The 20610-nt window shown below is 40.3% G+C and overlaps 1 protein-coding gene across 18 annotated transcripts in view; it reads right to left on the bottom strand.

The window, feature by feature from the left end:
- Positions 1-20610, bottom strand: part of PIKFYVE (phosphoinositide kinase, FYVE-type zinc finger containing) — a 77026-nt gene that overhangs the window by 10009 nt on the left and 46407 nt on the right. For 17 of the 18 annotated variants that reach the window (XM_044768279.2, XM_070508492.1, XM_044768277.2 and 14 more), the window contains 15 exons: positions 19906-20006; positions 18405-18476; positions 17585-17756; positions 15420-15598; positions 13748-13861; positions 13234-13342; positions 12975-13129; positions 11991-12081; positions 9468-9528; positions 8487-8624; positions 7601-7721; positions 5190-5285; positions 3646-3729; positions 2667-2764; positions 889-1053 (listed from right to left, as the gene is read on the bottom strand). In XM_044768279.2, the coding sequence (XP_044624214.1) occupies positions 889-1053; positions 2667-2764; positions 3646-3729; positions 5190-5285; positions 7601-7721; positions 8487-8624; positions 9468-9528; positions 11991-12081; positions 12975-13129; positions 13234-13342; positions 13748-13861; positions 15420-15598; positions 17585-17756; positions 18405-18476; positions 19906-20006 (1756 nt within the window). The remainder of the gene's footprint in view (positions 1-888; positions 1054-2666; positions 2765-3645; positions 3730-5189; positions 5286-7600; positions 7722-8486; positions 8625-9467; positions 9529-11990; positions 12082-12974; positions 13130-13233; positions 13343-13747; positions 13862-15419; positions 15599-17584; positions 17757-18404; positions 18477-19905; positions 20007-20610) is intronic. The other variant, XM_044768285.2, reaches the window with a different exon arrangement.

Here is a 20610-nt window from a genome sequence, read left to right as displayed (position 1 = left end):
TTTTTACACTTGACTGACTTGTCTGGCAAACCCACTGCCAGATCCACTCTAATTATTATCGATTTGAAATATATTTTAACATCTAGAAAAACAAGTGATCCTCTAAGTTTCACATTTCAAAAGGATTTTTTTGAAACACCAATGGCTTCCAAGGATCGCAGCCCAAAAGCAGCCTACAGAATACTACACAGATACCTTAATTACTAATGAAAGTTTATTATGTAGTTGCTATTTTTTAAGTCACTAATTCATGACCTAACCAGGGGTCACCACCCCTTTTCTGTACAGGGTCAATGGTATGTATTTCACTGAGTCACAACTCAACTTGCCAACATAAGGAGAAAGCGGCCAGACAGGGAGCAAGGGAACGGGGGTGCCTGGGCCCCAATGTGCTTTCTTTACAAAGACAGTCAGCAGAGTCTGCCGACTCCTGGTCTAACGCCATACTCAAACGTAGTCAGGTAGACATAGTTTTTAAATATCAAAATGAAGGTGGACATCCACAGCCTCCACCTTACAGAGGCTGTAAAAGAAAGGAACAGCTGAGGGGGCAGTAGAACGAGAACATTTGAATATACACTGTGAGTGACACAGTGAGACAGACGTTTCCCAGGTGTGATGTCACCGAGTCCGCAGTAAATCTTGGAAGACATTACTTTGGCCACTTTACAGGAATGGAAACTAAAGATTTCTGACTCCACCACAGTGAGCAATGGCCACGGCGTCTGAAACCAGGTAGGCTCTCTACTCCGCCACCCTGAGGTGGGAGGAGAGGGGAAGGCTCTGGTTTCAGCAGTAAGAATCACCTCCTTGGCTAAAAGGAACAGAAGCAGCTATAAGAAGTAAACCGAACCCTAGAACAAGCGCGTTTGGTCTCCTTCAACACACCTGGAGGCTCAGTGCCTTGACTCTCCGTCCCCTCCTTGCCGGGCTGCCCGACCTGGTAGTAAGCACTATCTGCTCCACGTAAGGTCTCTCTCTTCTGGGAAGAGAGATCAGGGCTTTTCCCTGCTGTCCCTCGGAAGAAGGACAACATCCCAGAAGCCTTTTTGGCTAAAAATAAGAGGTAACATATTAAGTACAGGTCACTGCAGGTGGAAAAATAGAAACTTTCAGCTCATTCCTTTGTCAGCAGCAACCATTATATGAGGATAATAAATATGCATAAAGCAATATTTTCATTTGCACAGATTATTCCACACGTTTAGGGGTTCTGGGGGCAGTCAAGCACTTATCAGAAACACAGAAGAGGAATGCTCAGAGGGTTATATATCAAAATGTGAGACAGTATACAGAAAGCCTTCAAAAAACATCTTTCCAAAACAGTCACAATATGTTGAACAACACGATCATGTGAGAGCTGAGCTCTTATGGTGTTACAATACACTTAATTAAACTAATACAAATAGTATTACATGCTACAAGGATTCAGAGTTAAAGGTAACATCTTTATATCATTTGTGATCCTACATTTTAACAGCAAAATATAAGATTCCGTTTTTAGCATTTTTTCAAAAAACAAGTAGGACAGGATGGCCAAAAAAATTACTACAGCTTGTTCTAGACTTTTATCCTTAGTTTTGAGCTTCATCATATCATTAACATATATGATTCTAATCTTGTACATTTAAAAATCCACATCAAACGTCAATCATAAAGTGCTGACTTAGGGCGGCAGACACCATATGGCCTCCTTAAAATCCGTCCCACCTGTTCCTTGCTAACAGAGCTCCAATCCTGTCTGGGGCTGCACCGTGTAGAGGCCAGGGAAGGAGCCACGATGTGCATGAGCTGCCGGGACCAAGCTGCTCACACCCTCTCAGCCTCCTTTGCAGGAGGGGCGGCGTGACACTCAGTTCTAACCCGGGAGACTGAGGGAAGCCTCCGCCTTCCCAGTAAAAGGGAGCAGCTGCAGCTTGTACCTCCCTCTTTCTGCCTCAAATGCAGGCATAAGTGGGATGTTTTTGACCATGAGTAAAACTCAAGGGAATCATGAGAAACTATCCTATATCGTCATGACAAAGCTAAGTAGCTGAACGAATGCCAGCAATTGCCCACCTGCAAACGTTGCTGTTCTAGAAAAATAAAGTGTCATGTGTTTAAGCCCCAGTAGTCACTTGAGTTTGTTATTTGTAGTGAATGTATTCCTAACTGACAAAATCAACGAGGCCCAAGTTGAAATCCCAGGCCCCACGGCCTTACAACCTCGAGCAAACTGCTTAATCTGAGTCTTACCTTTCCTTCTGAAAAACAGGCACATGTCAAATAACTCTGACGTCATTATTGTGGGGTTAAAGAAGATAATACGTGAAAAGTTCTTTTCATAATGCCAACAATACTGTAAAAGCAACAAAAAATGTTGCTATTCTATTTCTTAGGTTGTACACCTTAAAGTCAAAGCTCTAGTGAGGAAGGCAGATCCTGCTTCTTTTTGCATAGACCTATGAGTTTCTAGCAGTTTCAAATTCAATAAACTTAAGGTAAGAATAAAAGAAAAGCAAAATATGCATAAAAGAGGATACACAAAAAGTTTAAAATCCACATTATATTTCAAAGACCAGAAGTAATAAATCCTTGCCAGATGGCATTTCTTATTTAATGTGATTTCTTCTTCAAACCACAGTTACGAACAAAACTAGTAACTCCTGCTCCACCTGTGCCCTTACCTGGCTGCGGCTCTGCCTCGGCCGCCCGGTTGGGGCAGCCTCCACCGAGCTCAGGCGGCCTCCCAGGGCTGCCGCCCTTTGGTCTGCTGTCTGAAGCACTGAAACAAAACGCAAAGGAAAGTTGGTTCTACACTATCCAGACAGAAAATAGCAAGTACTTCTTTCTTACATTAACCTACTCCCCACCTCACCTCTTCCACAATATCCGAAATCTAATTCTAATTTACATAAACACAGGTTAGGACATGGAAGAAAAAGTCTGGAAATGTCTACTGGACTAAGAAAAGGAGTAGAATGTTAGAAGTGTAAAAGTGTACGAAAAAATGCATGAAAGCAGACGCCCTTACAGTATTTTTCCCAAGTCCATCAGAGCAATATTAGCACTTCTAAGTCAAGCAATTACAGAAAATACCCAATTTCATATTTCTCATGCTAGTCACCATGATAAGATATAATTCAGATCAACTTTTATCAGGTTCATAAAGTTGAAAAATCTAGTTGAGTAAGAATAAAAATAATTAGCCTATGACGATTTCTGTCTAAATGTGTAAAATACTGCACATACTAAAAGAACTGGTTTGGGAGGTTTGGTTTTGTTTTTTAAGTATTAGGCTCTTTAATTATTATGGAAAATTCACAAACACCTCAAATTACAAAGTCAAGCAGTATTTTACTAATTTCACAGGTTACTATCTTTTAAATGAACACAGTAAAGAGAACCAAATGTTTGGAAAGCTGAAATCTGTAATATACATTGAACCCCCATGGCAATGATCAGGAAACTGTATCCTAAGGGGCTGTCCCAGGTCTTCTGCGATACTTGAGTTTTGTTCTATCGATCCTTGGCTAAATATGAACGCCACTGTCTGTATCCTAGAAACTCTCATGTTGATGATAAGCTACAGCATAACTGAAGTATGAGCATTTGGAAAATGGTGCCACAGCTACATTAAAATAGACCCACGCAGTCACGGATCACCTGTTGGCTGGGAGCCCTTCTTCGGCATTGTTCCGCAGAGTTGCCTTGGACAATTCCTCTAAGGCATTTCGGTATTCTTTACAACTTAGGGTAGAAATGGGTTGGAAAATATTAAACGGTAAGCTCTTCTTTTAAAAAATCTTACGCTTTAGAATAAGCTTTGCATTACAGAAAAACAATCATTTTAAGTGTCCATAATTAAACAAAGACAGAAATGTTAACTAACAAAAGTCATCAAGTAGCAGCTTCATGAAGGTCAATGTCTTCACAGAGAATAATACAAAACACGTCCCACACACCAACCAGCATCAACACCCCAAACAACGACTGTAAAAGCCGACATACTGACACAGATCAAATGAACAGCTAATTCAAAAGTATGAATCTTGAGGGCTTAGCACGACAGAGAGGAAAGGAACTTGAGAGTGCTTTCCTACTTAAAGGTATTGAACTTTAAGAAAAAAATTTTGTTATGCTGCATTGTACAAAAAATCCAACTCTTGGACTAGTGGTCTGGGAGCCCTGATTTAGATAAATCAGATGTCAGGGAATAAGAGAAGTGTCTTAGGGTCCAAGACATTGGAAAAGGTGACCTCAACTACAACACTAGCTTCCTAATAGTACAAAATACATTCTTGGTCTGGTTGAATTTCTAATCTATCAGTGTGGTACAACTAAGCAATAAAGCAAGAAGCAAATAATATCTTCATAAAAGCCAAAAGGCAAAGATAAAAATTTTATCATATGGAATCTTCTAAAGGAAAAAAATTCCTCATCATCCAAACAGGAAACTTTAAAGTTCCATAAATGCCGAGACATAGAAATCTATCTTGGTTACCGGTATAGATCCAATACCCAGTAAAGCACATAGTGTAGACGTTCGTGTAGCTGTTGAATAAGTGACAGCCTTATAACCAATATATAAACAGAAAAACTAAAATTTCAATGCCTTCCAATAGAAAAAAATATTTTAAAAAATGAAGCACCTTAGATTCTACTTAAATGAGGTTCCACCAGTGCCATGATACTACCAAGATCAAAGGCTTCGTCCTTTTAGACACGACATATAGATACTTTTAAAGAGGGGTCTTCTTTAAGATGCATGATAAAGGTGGCATGTAAATGGGGTAAGGCATAGGAACAGCATTGCTCTAAGTAGGGAAATGACCTGCTACGCGTGGGAAGCAGGAAAGAAGTGAATGAAGAGTACAAAAGATGTATTCAGATTACCATCCGAACTACGTCAATAAGTAAATCGAAGGACAGGACACATGCAATAATACGGAGAATGGCTACAGGGTATAAGGATTACAAACAACTTGCCTAGTCAATTTAGTATTAGGAGCTTGCTTAAAAATCAAATCCTCCTCTAATTATTTGGGTAAAGAGCACATTTTCAGATACAGAGAATCTGAAAGATTTCATATTTTTACTTATATTTAATGATTTTACTCCATATGAGACATCTTAACAATAAAGCGATTAATAAATACACATAAAATATAAAGACATAACCACAGGCGAAAAAGCCCCGTGAGTGATACCTGAGAGCAAAAGCAATGATGGAGCTGGGCTCCCTCTCACAGACGGCAATGGGCACCCGTTCGTGTTCGTACATTAAGTAGTGTTTATCTGGATCACTGCTCAACATTTTTAAATATATAGATAAGAACAAAATTAGCAGAAAATCACTTATACAAACCACTAACACGTTACAAGTAAATCTCAGGACAATTTTAAATTAACTAAATACTGCACAATTATAAAAATACAATTAGACTTGCCATGGTGATCATTTCGTAACGTATACAAACATCGAATCACTACGTGGTACACCTGAAACTAATATAACATTGTACATCAACTATACTGCAATTAAAAAAAAGGAATTAAGTAAACCAAAATGTATGCGGAACCTGAACCAAACAGCAAAGGAAAATATATCAGCAGAAAGCTTCTGAAGGCGATTGAAAATTATCAGAACTAGTCTCAAATCAGAAGGTTCTGGAATAGTCCCTCCAAACAAAGATTTCCAAACCACCAAGACTTTGGGCCACACTCATCTCAAAAAGGATTTACAATGAATAGCATAAGTGTAGTATTTTGTTCTACTATAAGTGTGGAAGAAAAGTCTTCTAGAAATTGCTGAAATATACCAACAATAAATAACACAGCTGCTCTCTCCTGTTATCACACAGAAACTCAATGGTGTGACCTTTTTTTTTTGGTGAGGAAGAGTGTCCCTGAGCTAACATCTGTGCCAATCTTCCTCCATTTTGTATATGGGATGCTGCCACAGCATGGCTGGATGAGCATGTGTAGGTTCATGCCCAGGATCGGAACCTGCGAACCCCTACCTGCCGAAGCAGAGCGCACTGAACTTAACTACTACGCCACTGGGCCAGCCCCTCAGTGGCATGGCTCCACTTTCAGCCAAATCTTGTTCCCCTGACTTGCACCCTAACCCCCCAAGGGAAGCATTCATTCGTTCATTCATTCATTCATTTAATGGCTATTTACTGAACACCTGACATGCCAGATACACAATAATAAGAAAAACTATTACTAAGCACCTGATGTGTGCGAGATATCAACAACACAACAGTGCAGAAAACAGGCGTGGCAGAGTTCACAGGAAATCCTACAAATAAATATAACCACTTCTGTGATGGTAAGTGCCATGGGGGAATCAGAGCACACAGCCAAGAGGCCTAATCTGGGTGGGGAAGGGGGCTGGGGGAGGGTCTAGCAAAGCTCTCCTGAGAAAGAACCACAGGCGCTAACGACTAAGAAGAGAGTGGGGGCCAGCCCCGTGGCCAAGCAGGCGAATTCTCACGCTCCACTTTGGAGGCCTAGGGTTTTGCCGGTTGGGATCCTGGGCACGGACATGACACCACTCGTCAAGCCATGCTGAGGCGGCATCCCATATAGCACAACCAGAGGCACTCAACTAGAATATACAACTATTTACTGGGGGCTTTGGGGAGAAGAAGAAGAAAAAAAAGAAGATTGGCAACAAATGTTAGCTCAGGTGCCAATCTTTAAAAAAAAAACAAAACAAAGAAGAGAGTGAGGGCATGTGCCAAGGCCTTAAAACAAGAGAGACCATAACCCAGTCAAGAAACAAAGGCATTGGAGTCTGAAGCAGAGAAAACAGGGACCTCATAGGCACTGCCATCACAGTATGTCGGATTCCACACTGAGAGTCTGCTCATTCCTCCCCAGGACCGTGAGGGCTGTGAGCTCCTGAGAGCAGTGATTTTTCCTTACTAACTTTGTTCTACATCCTAGGACACTAGAGCTGGCACTGAGCAGGTTTAAATATTGACTGAATAAATAATACATAAGTCAGTTAAGAACAAAGTCCTCATTAGCAAACGTCCACCTTTGGGCAAACCTGTGACACTGTAACAAGAGCAGCATCTGATGGCAAACAGGTCAACCAGCAGAAGGAAAACAAACTGTCACAGCCAGCCTCTACGCCTCCCACTCTGAGCAAACCCAGCACAAACAGGATCACACGAACACTTGTAATTCACATCCCACTGCTAGAAAAGTAGCATGTCCTAGGAAGTTACTGGGCCAGTCATATCCTCCTCCTATACAACCAGCAATGTTTTTATGAGGGATTATGAGATCAAGAGATGGAGCAGTGTATCTTCAAACATACACATATAAACAATTACTTTCACAAATAGTTATCTTAAGCATTAAGCAACATTAGTTGATGCTTTTATCATCCACTCATCTATATAATATTGTTTACATGTTCTACAAATCACATTATACCAAAAGACATCTCTTTTACTATCACAAAGTGTAATTTAGGGTTGAAAAATACATATATACAGTTAAATAAACGTATTTAAATATGTAGAGCAAATCTATAAAGAGAGATTTTGAAATTAAGTGAAAATAAAACCACCCAACAGCCACTGTCTTTCATAACACTTACAAAGGAAACGGAATAGGGTTATAGCTATTTCCTGGAAGCAAATTTGCAAAGATGGCCTTCATGGTTGATTTTTCCTTCACCTGGCTGTCTGTGGATCCCAGAGAATGTCCATCAAACACATCTAGGATGAAAAATACTCTACTTATATGTTAATATTCAGGAGTAAAAAAAGTATAAAATGTCAGTTTTCTTTCTTTTTCTTTTTGGAACACAGACATATGTACTCCATAATTACCAATTATGGTTCTGATCTAAGTAAAATGACTACTATGGGCTGAAACAGGAAGCAGTAGTGAAGCATGCACAGCACTGACCCCAAGGGGTTTGCTGTTTTACTCTGTAACATCTCCGGAGCTGACATCAGCTTAGAGTCAACAGTTTCTCAGGGCTGCAGCAGTGTGATCTAATTGCTGCCTGAGCACGCAGGAACAGCGTGTTGCCATTTCAACCCAATTACAAGCACTGTGGCTATCACATTTGGGTTTCATTGCAATTTAAAAGTCATTTTAAAAGTTTACACCACAATTAAGTGGTTACTGCTTAAACAAAAAGCAAGGAAAGAGAGAAGCAAGGCATAAATTTGCTATTAGTGAATAAAGATTTGTTATTGGAGAAATGGCTGCAAGTTTCCCTCTTTTCTTACCAGACAATGACCGTGTGCTTCATGGGGCTTAAGAAAGTAATATCCCCAGAAAGCACAGAAAGAGGAGTAACATTCTGTTACTGAGATATTTCCATGTCGACAGTGCAACTGAAGAAGCGACATGGGAAAAGCTCTATCTGAAAGAGCACTGTGAGTATAAAGTTTTAAAATTCCGAGGGCTGTGAAAGAGTCGCAGGCACTTCTCTTCCTGACAGATGGCAGGGAAAGTGGCATGAACTGTACCTTCAGAACTGCTGGCTGCATCCGGCTCGGGGGTCGCCCCCCCTGCCTGCTCAGGCAGGACTTCAGGGGGACTGGGCAGCTGGAGATGAGCAGCAGAGGTGGGGCCCTGACTGGAGAGGGTTGTCAAGAAGCGGTCCTCTAAGGAAAAACAAAGTGAGTCATTTAAGACCATTAAGTGCATTTCTACTGAGTAAGTAATGTTTTTAAAATGCCAACTCATATTTCTATTTCACTACCAAAGAATTTTAGCTCTTCAAAAATTACTGAGGCCATTTTAGCGCTTATTTTAGAAATGGATACAAAAATCCAGACGGGTTAGAGGACTTGACCACAATCAGGTCAGAGACAGCACAGAGACGGCAGCCCAGTCTACCTGCGTCCAATATTCTGCGCACGAGACCATAATGCCTCGTTAATGTTAGTCCATTCGACTTAATAGGGAATGAAATTATGACACTATTGGAAAAAAACAACTTGCTTATTCTCAGGGGAAAATTCACTTAATTATAATTTTTAGAAAATGCCAAGAAGTACGAGTTGAGCTCTTGCTCTATAAAGATGGTCTAAGTAAATTTCCCTGCAGATTTTCCAGGATGGCACCAAGTTATTCAATGAAATGCTGTAAAAGACAGCTGAAGTCTAGAAAAGATCTCAGTGACATAAAAATATAAATCAAAGTTTGTAAGATTTTTTGCAGCGAAACCTGGGAGTTGACTTTGGAATGAACAGAACAGAAAATTCCATTTCCCCTTTTCTGTTTCTTCTTCCCCTAAGGGCAGCCTTCTCTATTTATTGTGTGTTTCTACACCCTGATAGACTTTACAATAATCCTGTAGAGCTACAAATGCTCTACAGAAAGCGAAAAAAGCCTACGAACAACTGCATCCAAAAATATTCTCAAAATTAGTGGTTAATAAGAACTTACAGACCAAGAAGTGTCTTTAAATCCAACGGCACTGATCACTAGCCTCGAGGACCTACCTTTTTCTCCATTTTGAAGTCCTGGAGAAATATTCCGTGGAGATGCATCCATTGCACTTATCTGTAGAGAAGTAAATACTCTGTTCTTAGGGAAACATTAAAATCACATTTAAAAAATTTCTTAACCCAGTGAATCTTAAACACTTTGGGCTCAGGACTCCAACTTCTTAAGAATTATTAAGACTCTCAGCTTTTGTTTATGTGGGGTCTATCTTCCAATTTTTACCTTACTAAAAATTAAAACTGATAAAGTTTTAGAATACACATTTATTAATTCATTAAAAAATAACAATAAACCATAGGAACATAACTTTTTAAATTAAAAAATAGACATTTTAAAAAAAATTGGTAAAAGTGGCACTGTTTTACACCTTTACAAATACTTCAGTGTCTAGCTTAATAGAAGATGGCTAGATTCATCTCCAACTTTGGCAATTAACCTGTTGAGCTAGATTATTATGATTGAAGTAAATAGAGAAGATCTTGTCTCACACCGACGTGAGTTGAAGAGGGGGCTGGCGGAGCCCTTGAAAAGATCCTGGGCCCCCCGGGGTCTGGCAAGCACACTGAGAACACTGTTCTACACGGTAAGCTCACTTCTCACATTAAAGTTTCTGGGAACGACGTGTGACTAACCACTAGGCCTGGCGATCTGTTACCCACGGGACATTCTCAGTCCCACTGTTCACAGATAAGGCACGTGTAGAGCAACTCCAAGCCCTGTGTACAATCTGATTACAGTCATTTCTTAGATCGCCGCGTACAACACTCTTAGATTTGCTCACCGTCCCAGGCCACCCCACACAGAAGAATGGACCACCACCCATTCCTTCACAATGTTCTCCGCTGCCCTTGTTTTCTCTTCGTAGCCTTTTTTCCATTTGTTTGTAAATGTTTACTAGTTCACTACTCATTGGACAAATGTTCCCTGGGGACAGTGGCCCTGGCTTTGTTCACAAGTGCACACCTTGTACCTAGAACAGACCCTGAGGCACTTGAGAACGAATGAACAGCAAGGCAGCGCGACAGATTTTCAAATCAACGGTCCATCTTTCAGAAAGACGGCCACCTGTGGAATGATTCCGTGTCTACCCTTACAATTAAAGATCTCACATGACTAGCCTTGCAGTGTCCTCAGCGGGACCTAGAGAGGCCACGAGCAGTCTGTGCCAGCCACACATGGCCCAGACTACTTGGCACACACGAACACACAAATCCTCCTCAGTAATCTGTATTCTTACTCTCATCTACACTATAAGGAAAAGGGATTCCTGCACAGTTGTTTATGAGACAAAAAGGAAGAATTCATTTATATGTTACAAAACAACACAAGATCTGAGGCACTCGGATCCATCATTCCATGAAAATGCTCTAGTATCTATAAGATACTAGACACTTGACAAAAAGAAAATATTCTCCCGAAAGCCCTCATGATATCAGAATATTAAGCCCTTATAATATAGTGACATTAATTCATCTGAAATATGGTTAGCATGGTAGGCAGAATTCCAAGACGGCCCGCAAGAATCCTGCCCCTGGCAGATACAAACGCCTCCAGTTATTCAATCAAACGCTCATCTAGATACTGCTATGAAGGGATTTTGAGAGGTATTCAGGGTTCCAAATCAATTAACCTTACACTAGGGACATTGTCCAGGTGGGCCTGATCTCATCACATGAGACCTTTAAATCTGGGTCTAGAGGTCAGACAGAGAATTCAGAGATTTGAAGCATGAGGAGGACTCGATGCACAGTTGTAGGCTTTGAAGACGGAAGGGGCCACATGGCAAGGAGTGCAGGTAGCCTGCAGGAGTTGAGAATCACCTCTAGACAAGTGGCAGCAACAAACAGGGACCTCAGTCTTCTAACCACTGGGAAGTGAATTCCGCCAACAACCCGGAGGAACTTGGAAGAGGACCTGGAGCCTCAGATTACAGCTCTGACCGAAACTTCCATTTTAGCTGTGAGACTGAGCAGAGAGACTAGCTACACCCCCGACTCACTGTGAGATGACAAATTTGTGTTTTAGCCACAAGTTTGTGATAATTTGTTATGCAACAAGATAAAACTAACACAGTTAGGAAAGGCTAATTAAATCAATGTGTAGAAATAATCCAGTGCAGACCCCTTAAGAAAAGCTTCTCAGGACCTCATGGCGTGGTGGTAGCAGGTCTAACTCCAAGAAAAGCTTCTCAGTTAAGCACAGAGATAAAGAACATCCAAACCACACAGTAAAATAAGTCAGGACTCAACTCTACACTCAGAGCACCGGCGACTTCCCCTTTATGGCGTCTGCTGCCGCCAGTGCACAGCAGCTTTTGATGTGTTTCAGACAAACGAATTATAATACTTTACTTCAGGCTAAGAGAAAAATTAATCCACGTCATGTCTCCTTGAAACTTCACAACTTCAAAATGAAAAATCCTATTTAATATTATTAAACTACTACTTCTAAGTGTCATTAATGAAATTAATTATAATATTTTATCAAAGAAAGCCCAATGACAAAACTACATTTATTACCTTGCTTTCTTCCCCTTGTCTCAGTCTTCCAGGACTTGGAGGAACTGAAGGCCGCTTTCTACCCTTTTCCTGCTGGAAAAGGTCCTGCAACCTACAGTTAAAGGAAAAAAGGAAAAAAATATATATGGTTTGTTTCTAATATCCTGCATAGCGTTTACAAATCTTCTCCTTGCAGCTTTGAAACCACGATAATTAGATTTTCCTATTTTGATTGCAATAGATTTTAAAGTTGTAAATAACTAAGTTTTTGTCTTATTTCTAATCAACCAATCAAGAGCTATTACTGCTATGACTATAGTTATAAAAGAATAGCAAGTTATCATAAGAGACAGCACAACATGATCTAAAAAGCACGGCTTTAGAGACCAACAGACCTGGGCACAAAGCCCCACTCTGACAGTCACAGCCATACCGCTCGGGCAGATCCCTCAGCTTCTCACAGCCATAGTTCCCCCTCCGTAAAATGACAAGAGCATACTCGCTGTAGGACTCACAAGACCAAACAAAAGAGGGCACTCCGTCCAGGGCTTCCTGAGTGCCTAGCATAGTGCTCCATAAATACACACTACGACAATCTGACTGAACTTCTAAACAAGCATGAAAGGGAAATACTCCTCAAAATAAATATTTAAGTAGAGGTGTAAGATACACATAGTAACAGATTTGAAAGCCCTGACCTAAAAGCCAACAGCCACTCCACGGCACGCTGACTCAGAGATCTTAATCCATAAGCGCACACGCTGTAAGCACTTGAGACAGCACTGAAGGCCATTCTCATTTCTGTTTTATCTTCACAAACTACCTGCAGATTAATATATATATTTTAAAGGATGAAAAGAGGTGCGGGGTGTAGTGGTGACAGAAAATAAAAGCTTCTACAACTGGAGAGTAAAATGAAACACCCATAATTAACAAAGACATTTAAGTCACAAACATCACGGCAATTCTGTGATCACATTAAAGGGCAGCCGCAGGCAGCCACACCTGTTATTCCAGGCCTGCAGCACTTCACAGAGGCTCTGCTTCTTGGCGATGAGTGACTCCAGGACCGACTGCAGCTGCTGAGGGGTGTCTACCGAGGAAGACAGGAGCCTCGCTTGCATTTTCTCAATCCAGTTCTTGAACTCGCCTTCCTCCATCTATAAAGAACACAAACAACTCCGGCAATCTGAGACCCAGCCCAAAAGCAACTTCTAGTGAGTTAACAGTTAACTTTTGGGTTTCTGTCAAAGAAATAAATTACCTCTTTTTGTGCAAAGATATCTTCCATTTTTTCCTCTCTTGTTTTGCTAAATGTATCAGTTTTCAAAGATGCAAGTCTTTCATCAACAGCAAGATATACTTGTGAAACTCTAACAATATAAACAAAAAGAATATTAAACACTTCAGAAAAGCTGGAATCAAACTGTCTAATCTCACATAAATAGAAAAAAGATGTCACACACAAAACTTTAACTGTAATATGTTTTATCAAATTAAGACTCATATACAATTTTGTAGAACAAAAAAGACCTGACAGGATGTACATCAAAATTTTAACAATTGTTATGTTTGAGAGGGTTTAACTTCTTTTTTAATACTTTTATGTATTAACTATGTTTTTATTTTTTTACATCAGGCATATATAACATACAATTAGAAAAATACACATATATATGTTTTCAAAGAAAGCTAAATGAACAAACTTGCTATTTAACATAGCTGTAGATTACAGACAGTACTAAACAAAAAAGATGATCAAAGAAACTAAAACTTACTTTTGAAAGAAGTCCTTCAGATCTTGAAGAAGGGACACTTTTAATGGGGCCTGACGTTTAATGAATATTTTGGGGAGTGGAACACATACTTCAAGAAGCCGAATGGGAGAATAACTGAGAGAAGAAAATACAAATAATAGTAGAAAAGTGAAAAATATTTTAATATTTTGAGTAGAAGTGTATCATGATGGTCAAGTAAATCCTATGAGACATAAGACATAATAAAGTTTCCATAAAATGGCATTTTAAAAACAATCATAAAAATATTGAAGACAATTTTCAACCATTATAAACATCCTCCCCAGTTTTGGAAGGATTTTGTTTGTTTTTTCACTGCACTGTGATGTCCTCATTTATCCCCTGAGGTTGTCCCCAAGTGCTTTAAACACAAAAATGACTCCTCTATGAGTGGAACTGCTTCCCAAAGTGAGCTCAGACACAGGTATTCACACCTTCTCAGTGCCTGAGGACTCCCACCGAGTGCTTCTTCCTCTCCTCCTGAGGGTTTACGCTGTCTAGTAAACACCCTATCCCACCCAAGTCCCGGGTTCACGGTTAAAGAAGGAAATAGGGTCCAATGAGAAATATTTCCTGAGGGTCTATTATGTATGAGATGCTGTTTTAGGTGCTGAGGATACAGCACTAAACAAGGGCCAAAATTCCTGCCCTCATGATTCAGGAATACAAGATTAGGGCAATAAACAAAATAAATAAATACCTAAGTGCTAAGGAGAAAAATAAGGCAGGAAAGGGAAGCAGAGAGCACCAGGGGTGAGAGGGAGGCTGGGTGGGTGACATCGTAGCAGAGATCTGCAGGAAGTAAGGACAAGCAGGCCACAATCGGGGAGCAGGCACCTCAGAGAAGAGCAGCCTGCCTCCATAACCGAGGCCCAGCGAGGAAGCCAGTTAGGCTGCAGCAGGGTGAGCGAGGGGAGCAGAGGGGCACTGAGCAGCCAGAGCATGTGGGAGCTCACAGGCCCATAAATGGACTCCAGCTTTCACGCAGGGTGAAAGAGAGACCCTGGAGGGTCCAGCTCCTTGGGAGTGGCTGTGATTCTCAATGAACGGGCTCATTCCAACTGCTGTGCTGAGGACAGGCTGCAGGGCAAGGCTGCAGAGGAGACTGGTTGAGGCTCTGCAATAATCTGGTGGAAGCTAACAAGGCTCCATCTGGGGACATGGTGGGGTGGAGGCAGTGAGAAGTGTACAGATTCTGGATGTATTCTGAAGGCAGAGCCTAACAGCTTTCTCAAATCATTTCATACCACAGTGTAACTAACTACCCATTCTTTGAACTAGGGATCTTAGCTCTATCCAGAATATCCGACTATCCTTATGCTAGTTGATGTCTTAGTAAAAATTCTGACAAACTTTCAGATGCAAAAGCAGTGGTTAACACCTGCAGCAGCAGATCCACTAGTTCATATCATGACCCCAACACTCACTAGCTCTCTCAGTGAGATATAAGGTCTCTCTACGTGAGGGTAATAATAATACCTATTTCTTAGGGTAAGGATTAGATAAAACAGTAACACTGAAAGCTCTTAGCAGAGTATGGCCCTCTGCATTTGCACGGGTCAGGGTGGGGAACAACACACACCAACATTAATTCAATCAAGTACAGAGCCTTCCAGGGGGTCTGTGACTGTCCCAGGTCGCTCTGACGCCTCACCTAAAAGATGCCACCATCTGGTTATAGGAGAAGTACTGGTGATAATCGTGGTGGATGGAGTGGCCACACGGCTCAGCATTGGCTCTACGGGTGTACTGGTGCCCATAAAACCGAAGTTCAAGGTATTTGGCAAATGACATGGACCAGGACTCATTGGAAAGAGCAACAACTGGTGTTACCTGAAATTCAGCATAAATCGTTTGTTACCTAATCACATTTTTTTTGAGAATCTCTTTTTGAAAAAACAATGCGTTTTCTTTTCTAGTATAAATCTAATATATTATGACCACAGAAAACTGGAAAAGGAAAGGTTGGAAGGTGGTGGAAAAGGGTGGCTGAGAGAGCAGTATCACTAGCAATCGCACCACCGTCAACATGCTCGTGAGTTTACTTTCTTTCCATACACGAAAACACACAGCATAGCCAGTGTGTTTGTCAATAAAAATGCCTTCCTGTAATTAGTTTCACAACTTTTTATTTTTACTTAGCAATATACCACAAATACTTCCCCACACAAAACATTCTTGTACAACCTGATTTTTAATAGCCACAGAGCATCTCTTTAAACAGATGTATTTAACCAATCCCTACTGATGTTCATTTAAGACATTGCAAGTTTTTCTTTATTTTGATGATCCTCTGACGAACTTCCTTGTGTATATAAATATATATACACACCTACAGATATCCATAATTATTTCCTTGGAATAAACTAATAAAAGTGGGAATTGGTAGGTCAAAGGGCATGAACATCTACATGGTCTTTGATATTTTCTGCCACCTGTCTTCTAAAACAGGTGTACTGGTTTACACAACCTCAGACATATCTGAGAATAACAATTTCCCCACTTTTTTACCAATCTCAGGAATTACAAATCTTTGAAATGTGATTTCTTAAAAAACAAACAATGCACTTCACTGGTTTTATTTACATTTCTTTGACTACCAGCAAGTAAAATCTATTTGCACATGGCTATTGGCCACTTGTCTTGAATTGCTTTGTCATGCCTTTTGCCCATTTTACTATTTTCATGGCTTACAGAAATTTAATATTAAGTACATTAACATCTGGTCATATTTGGTATTATAACGTTTTTTGACATAGAAATTTTTCATTTTTCTGTAACAAAAATTGTTTACCTTTTCCTTTCTAACATAACCTCAAAGGTGGAAGTTTTTGTTTTAAAATAAAGTGCATACACCAAAGCATGCAAGATATAAAGACCAAATTTAAGTTATGCATGTAGTTCACTGGTCAATCTACGGAAGATCACAAATTCTACAACAAAGCATTACCAGCCAGCTAACAGGGAGTAAAGGCCTATTATAAGAACAAGTACAAAAAGTTAAGACTGATAATTGCAGGAAGCGATTTCCTGGCTGTTTCTACTGAAGAAGGACCTAACCTTGATTTTGCTCTCCTCACCCCACTGGTATTGCTGCAGGTCACACTATCATTTTATCTATAATTCTCATATGTGCCTTCCAAAAGTACAGTTCAATAAGCCAAGTAAGATAACACTGAAGTTAAATTTCGCACATACGCACTGCAATTTGAAAAAAAATTTATATTATACACATAATGGTGGTACCAAATATTTCTTCCAGAAAAGAAAAAAAAACCAGAAGAAATAAAACACATGGTCCCTTTCTCAAAAATGTACGTGAGAACCAGCAGAGACCAGTTTAAACACAGCCTTGTCCATATCTCTCAAGACCGAAACACTGACAGGCTCAGACCCACACACATCCTGGCACCCAGTAACGACTGTGTCACGTCGTCTCCTCTCCTGGAGAACAGGAGCCACGCCTTGACTTTTTTCATTCCTAGGGCCTAGCACACCCCTCTGTACATAGATAATGCTAAATAAGTGTTTGCTGAATGAATAAACAAACATAATTAAGAACTGTCAATACACAATCTCCATATATTTTACTAGACAAGGTACCTATATTTTATATGATGACTGATAAATCCTAAAATGGAATCTTCAAGAAACAAACATTAAACAGAATATACAGCGCTGCAAGGTAGAATAAATATGAGCCCAATGACAAACAACAAATCAAAAATGATACAGACCACCCTCTCCCCCCGAAAGAACTAAACAAAGAAAGAAGTAAATGATATTATATGAAATATCATGGCAACAGAGTACATTTACCTGTTTGCAGATTCTGCACCAGGAATAGGTGAGAATTGTATGCTGATATCCAGGTACTGGAGAATCCAGCTCCTTCAGGATTATCTGCACACAGCCTTGGCCATGGACAAAGCGCCGAATGTGATGTACCATGGGGGTATCACAGAACATGCTAGGACACTGGTAAGAAGGCCTTTGACAAAAAGAAAGACCTCGCGTTAGCCGTGGAACCAAGGAGCAACGTCTAATGAGCACTGGCCAATCAGAACCACTGTCGGGAGAGTGCGGCATTCTCTCTGGAGTAAGAATAACGATGGACGACCTGTGTGGGGACCACTCATACTGCTCGGAGCCTGCAGCAGATGCGCTGTCTTCAGCCAGAGCACAGGGATCGTTTCCACTTGTGAAGCACCTTCTATTTGCCAAGGGTTTTTAAAACACCATCTCATTTTACCTATTAAAATTCCTGATATTTCTGGAGCTTGTTCCCAATAAACAGAGATGGTAAAGATTAAATCTCTTGTTTTTTGTCATATTAAGACTTAAACTGAGGTCCTATGCTTCTCTTGCCTCTCATTTGAATCACTATAGAAACAGACATCCTAAAAGAAAGTCTTAGGCGTGGCAGAGTAATTAGACGGACGAAGATTTGAGGAGTGAGCTGGATAAGACACCTCGGGTTGGATAGGAAACAGATTACTTCTTGGTATGGTACACTCTGACATGTGGTGTGACCGTGAAGGCCACACAGCAATACTCCAACTCACGTTGATGTTTTGGGTTGAAAATTCTGGGCATGAAAAAAGCATAAATGGAACATAAGGAGAAAATCTGATCTTACCTGAAACAGTATCTCTCTAAAAATATTCCCAGTGTAAGATCATTCTTTCCATAAAATTCCATTGTTACAATCCTAAAAGAACAAATCATTTCTTAGTAACATATCATAAGAATTACCACATAGCAAAGACATTTCATGAGACTACAAACTGATTACCTGTTAGATGTGCTTATAAAACAGTACTAAAGGGGTGATATTCTTGTTGTTATAGAACAGGTCTTACCTCACCTGATAAAACAGGTTGGGACACTACAGCATCTTATCCACTCCCAGTCCACTAGTATCTTATGAAACTATTTAATCAGAATGTATAAACTATAATATTAAATGAGTAAAACTGATCTGAGATAGGAAGTAAGAGTTTCCTTTACAAAGCTGTCAGCCCTGTCAACATTAGATGGGACTCGGTCTCCTGCTCGCCAGTCCACACATTACTGAGCATGGAGAACAGCAGCTCATATTCTTCCACGAGAGTCAATTCATAACTTTATCCCTAACTTATAAATGCCCACAAATAGGAGAGTTTGGCCAAATCCCTGTTGAAAAGCACACCTTACTCAAGCTTTGACCTCAGGAGTCCATCAACTCCCAGAGAAAATTCCTATGGGCTCCCTCAGCCCCAAGTCAGCCTGGAACACCATACTGATTCTAGAAAAACTCCTGACCTCACCAGCAGAAGTAAGTGTCTCCAGTGTTCAAAGTTAAAATATAGAACACATTTTGCCATGGAAACACTGCTCCAAAAACAAGCAGTTATGTTCCATAATACTTTTAAAACTAAAGGTAAATAAACCTACGTAATAACTAGGCTTTTGTGACTGTCGTTTGAAACAAATAATTTATAACATTATAAAATGTGTTCCTATCAATCTTAGAAATAAGTTTTAGAGTAAATCTTAAGGCAAAAGACTCACTGCTTTTTTTTTTTTTTTTTTTTTAAAGATTTTATTTTTTCCTTTTTCTCCCCAAAGCCCCCCCGGTACATAGTTGTGTATTCTTCGTTGTGGGTTCTTCTAGTTGTGGCATGTGGGACGCTGCCTCAGCGTGGTCTGATGAGCAGTGCCATGTCCGCGCCCAGGATTCGAACAAACGAAACACTGGGCCGCCTGCAGCGGAGCACGCGAACTTAACCACTCGGCCACGGGGCCAGCCCCAAGACTCACTGCTTTTATGAAAACAATGCCTAAAGGAAAACTTACCTAAGTTGTACGTTATTGTCAAAATGCTTAAAACTAGCTTTTATGTATCAACTTTCCCGCCTTTCTAATTACAAATTTCTCTTTCATCCCTTACACCCTTTTCATTCTGAAGGTACTCTCTTTTACTTCTACTCATGAACACATACAAATTCCACATTTAATTCAACTTTAAAAGTTCTATCAATTCATATATGACCAGCAGCATGCCATGTACCTAAAAACAGATCCTAATGCCTGTATTCATTTTAAAAGTTGCTGGAATTCTGCTCCTAAATGCAGTAGTACAGGGAAAAGAGCCCTACCAAGGACTGACGCAGGCGCTGGGCGCGTTGCTGGACTGGGCAGAAGAGCTGCTGAAGAGCACGCACAGCCTCTGGTGGTTGGCAGGGTTCAGACAGTCCACCTGCAAGAGAGGGGCACATGAGCTCCTGAGCGCCACACGAGGACCGACAGACACCTCTGAAATCCAACACACTCCGCTCGATTCTTAAAACCCCCCATTACCACCGCAGGGGTTCCAGTGAAGATTCAAAACTCTAAGAAACTAAATATAGGGAAGAAGAGCTGTTGGTTTTTGAAGTAAAACAATCCAAAAAGTTTAAGATAAACTTAAAAGTATAAACAGATGTTTAAACAGCCTGTTTTCCCAAATACTCTTTAATTTTATAAAACTGCATTAAATTATTGTGGAAGTATACAGTTAATTAAATATGAAACAGTCTGAACTGAGGGCTGGATATAACATCAGTCTGAGACATCCAGAAACCTAAATTCTAAGGTATTTATGTGCTTGTACTTTATACCTATTTTTGATCATTACAAAGATAACACCTGCTCTCTGTTGAAATTCAAATCGTACAAAGGTAGATGGAGAAGTTCACGCAGGACACAAAGTCTGTCCTCCTTTGACGCGGCCTCCCCTCCCAAACTGACAAATCTGACTGTATGGTTAAAACCAGGCTTTCTTTTTCTCGCTCACACATGCACACAAAAACACCCACAAAGGG

Source organism: Equus asinus, chromosome 4 (genome assembly GCF_041296235.1).
Source record: "Equus asinus isolate D_3611 breed Donkey chromosome 4, EquAss-T2T_v2, whole genome shotgun sequence".
Lineage (NCBI taxonomy): Eukaryota > Metazoa > Chordata > Mammalia > Perissodactyla > Equidae > Equus > Equus asinus.
Note: the sequence above shows the minus strand (reverse complement) of the source record. Positions and strands in the feature narration are given on the sequence as shown.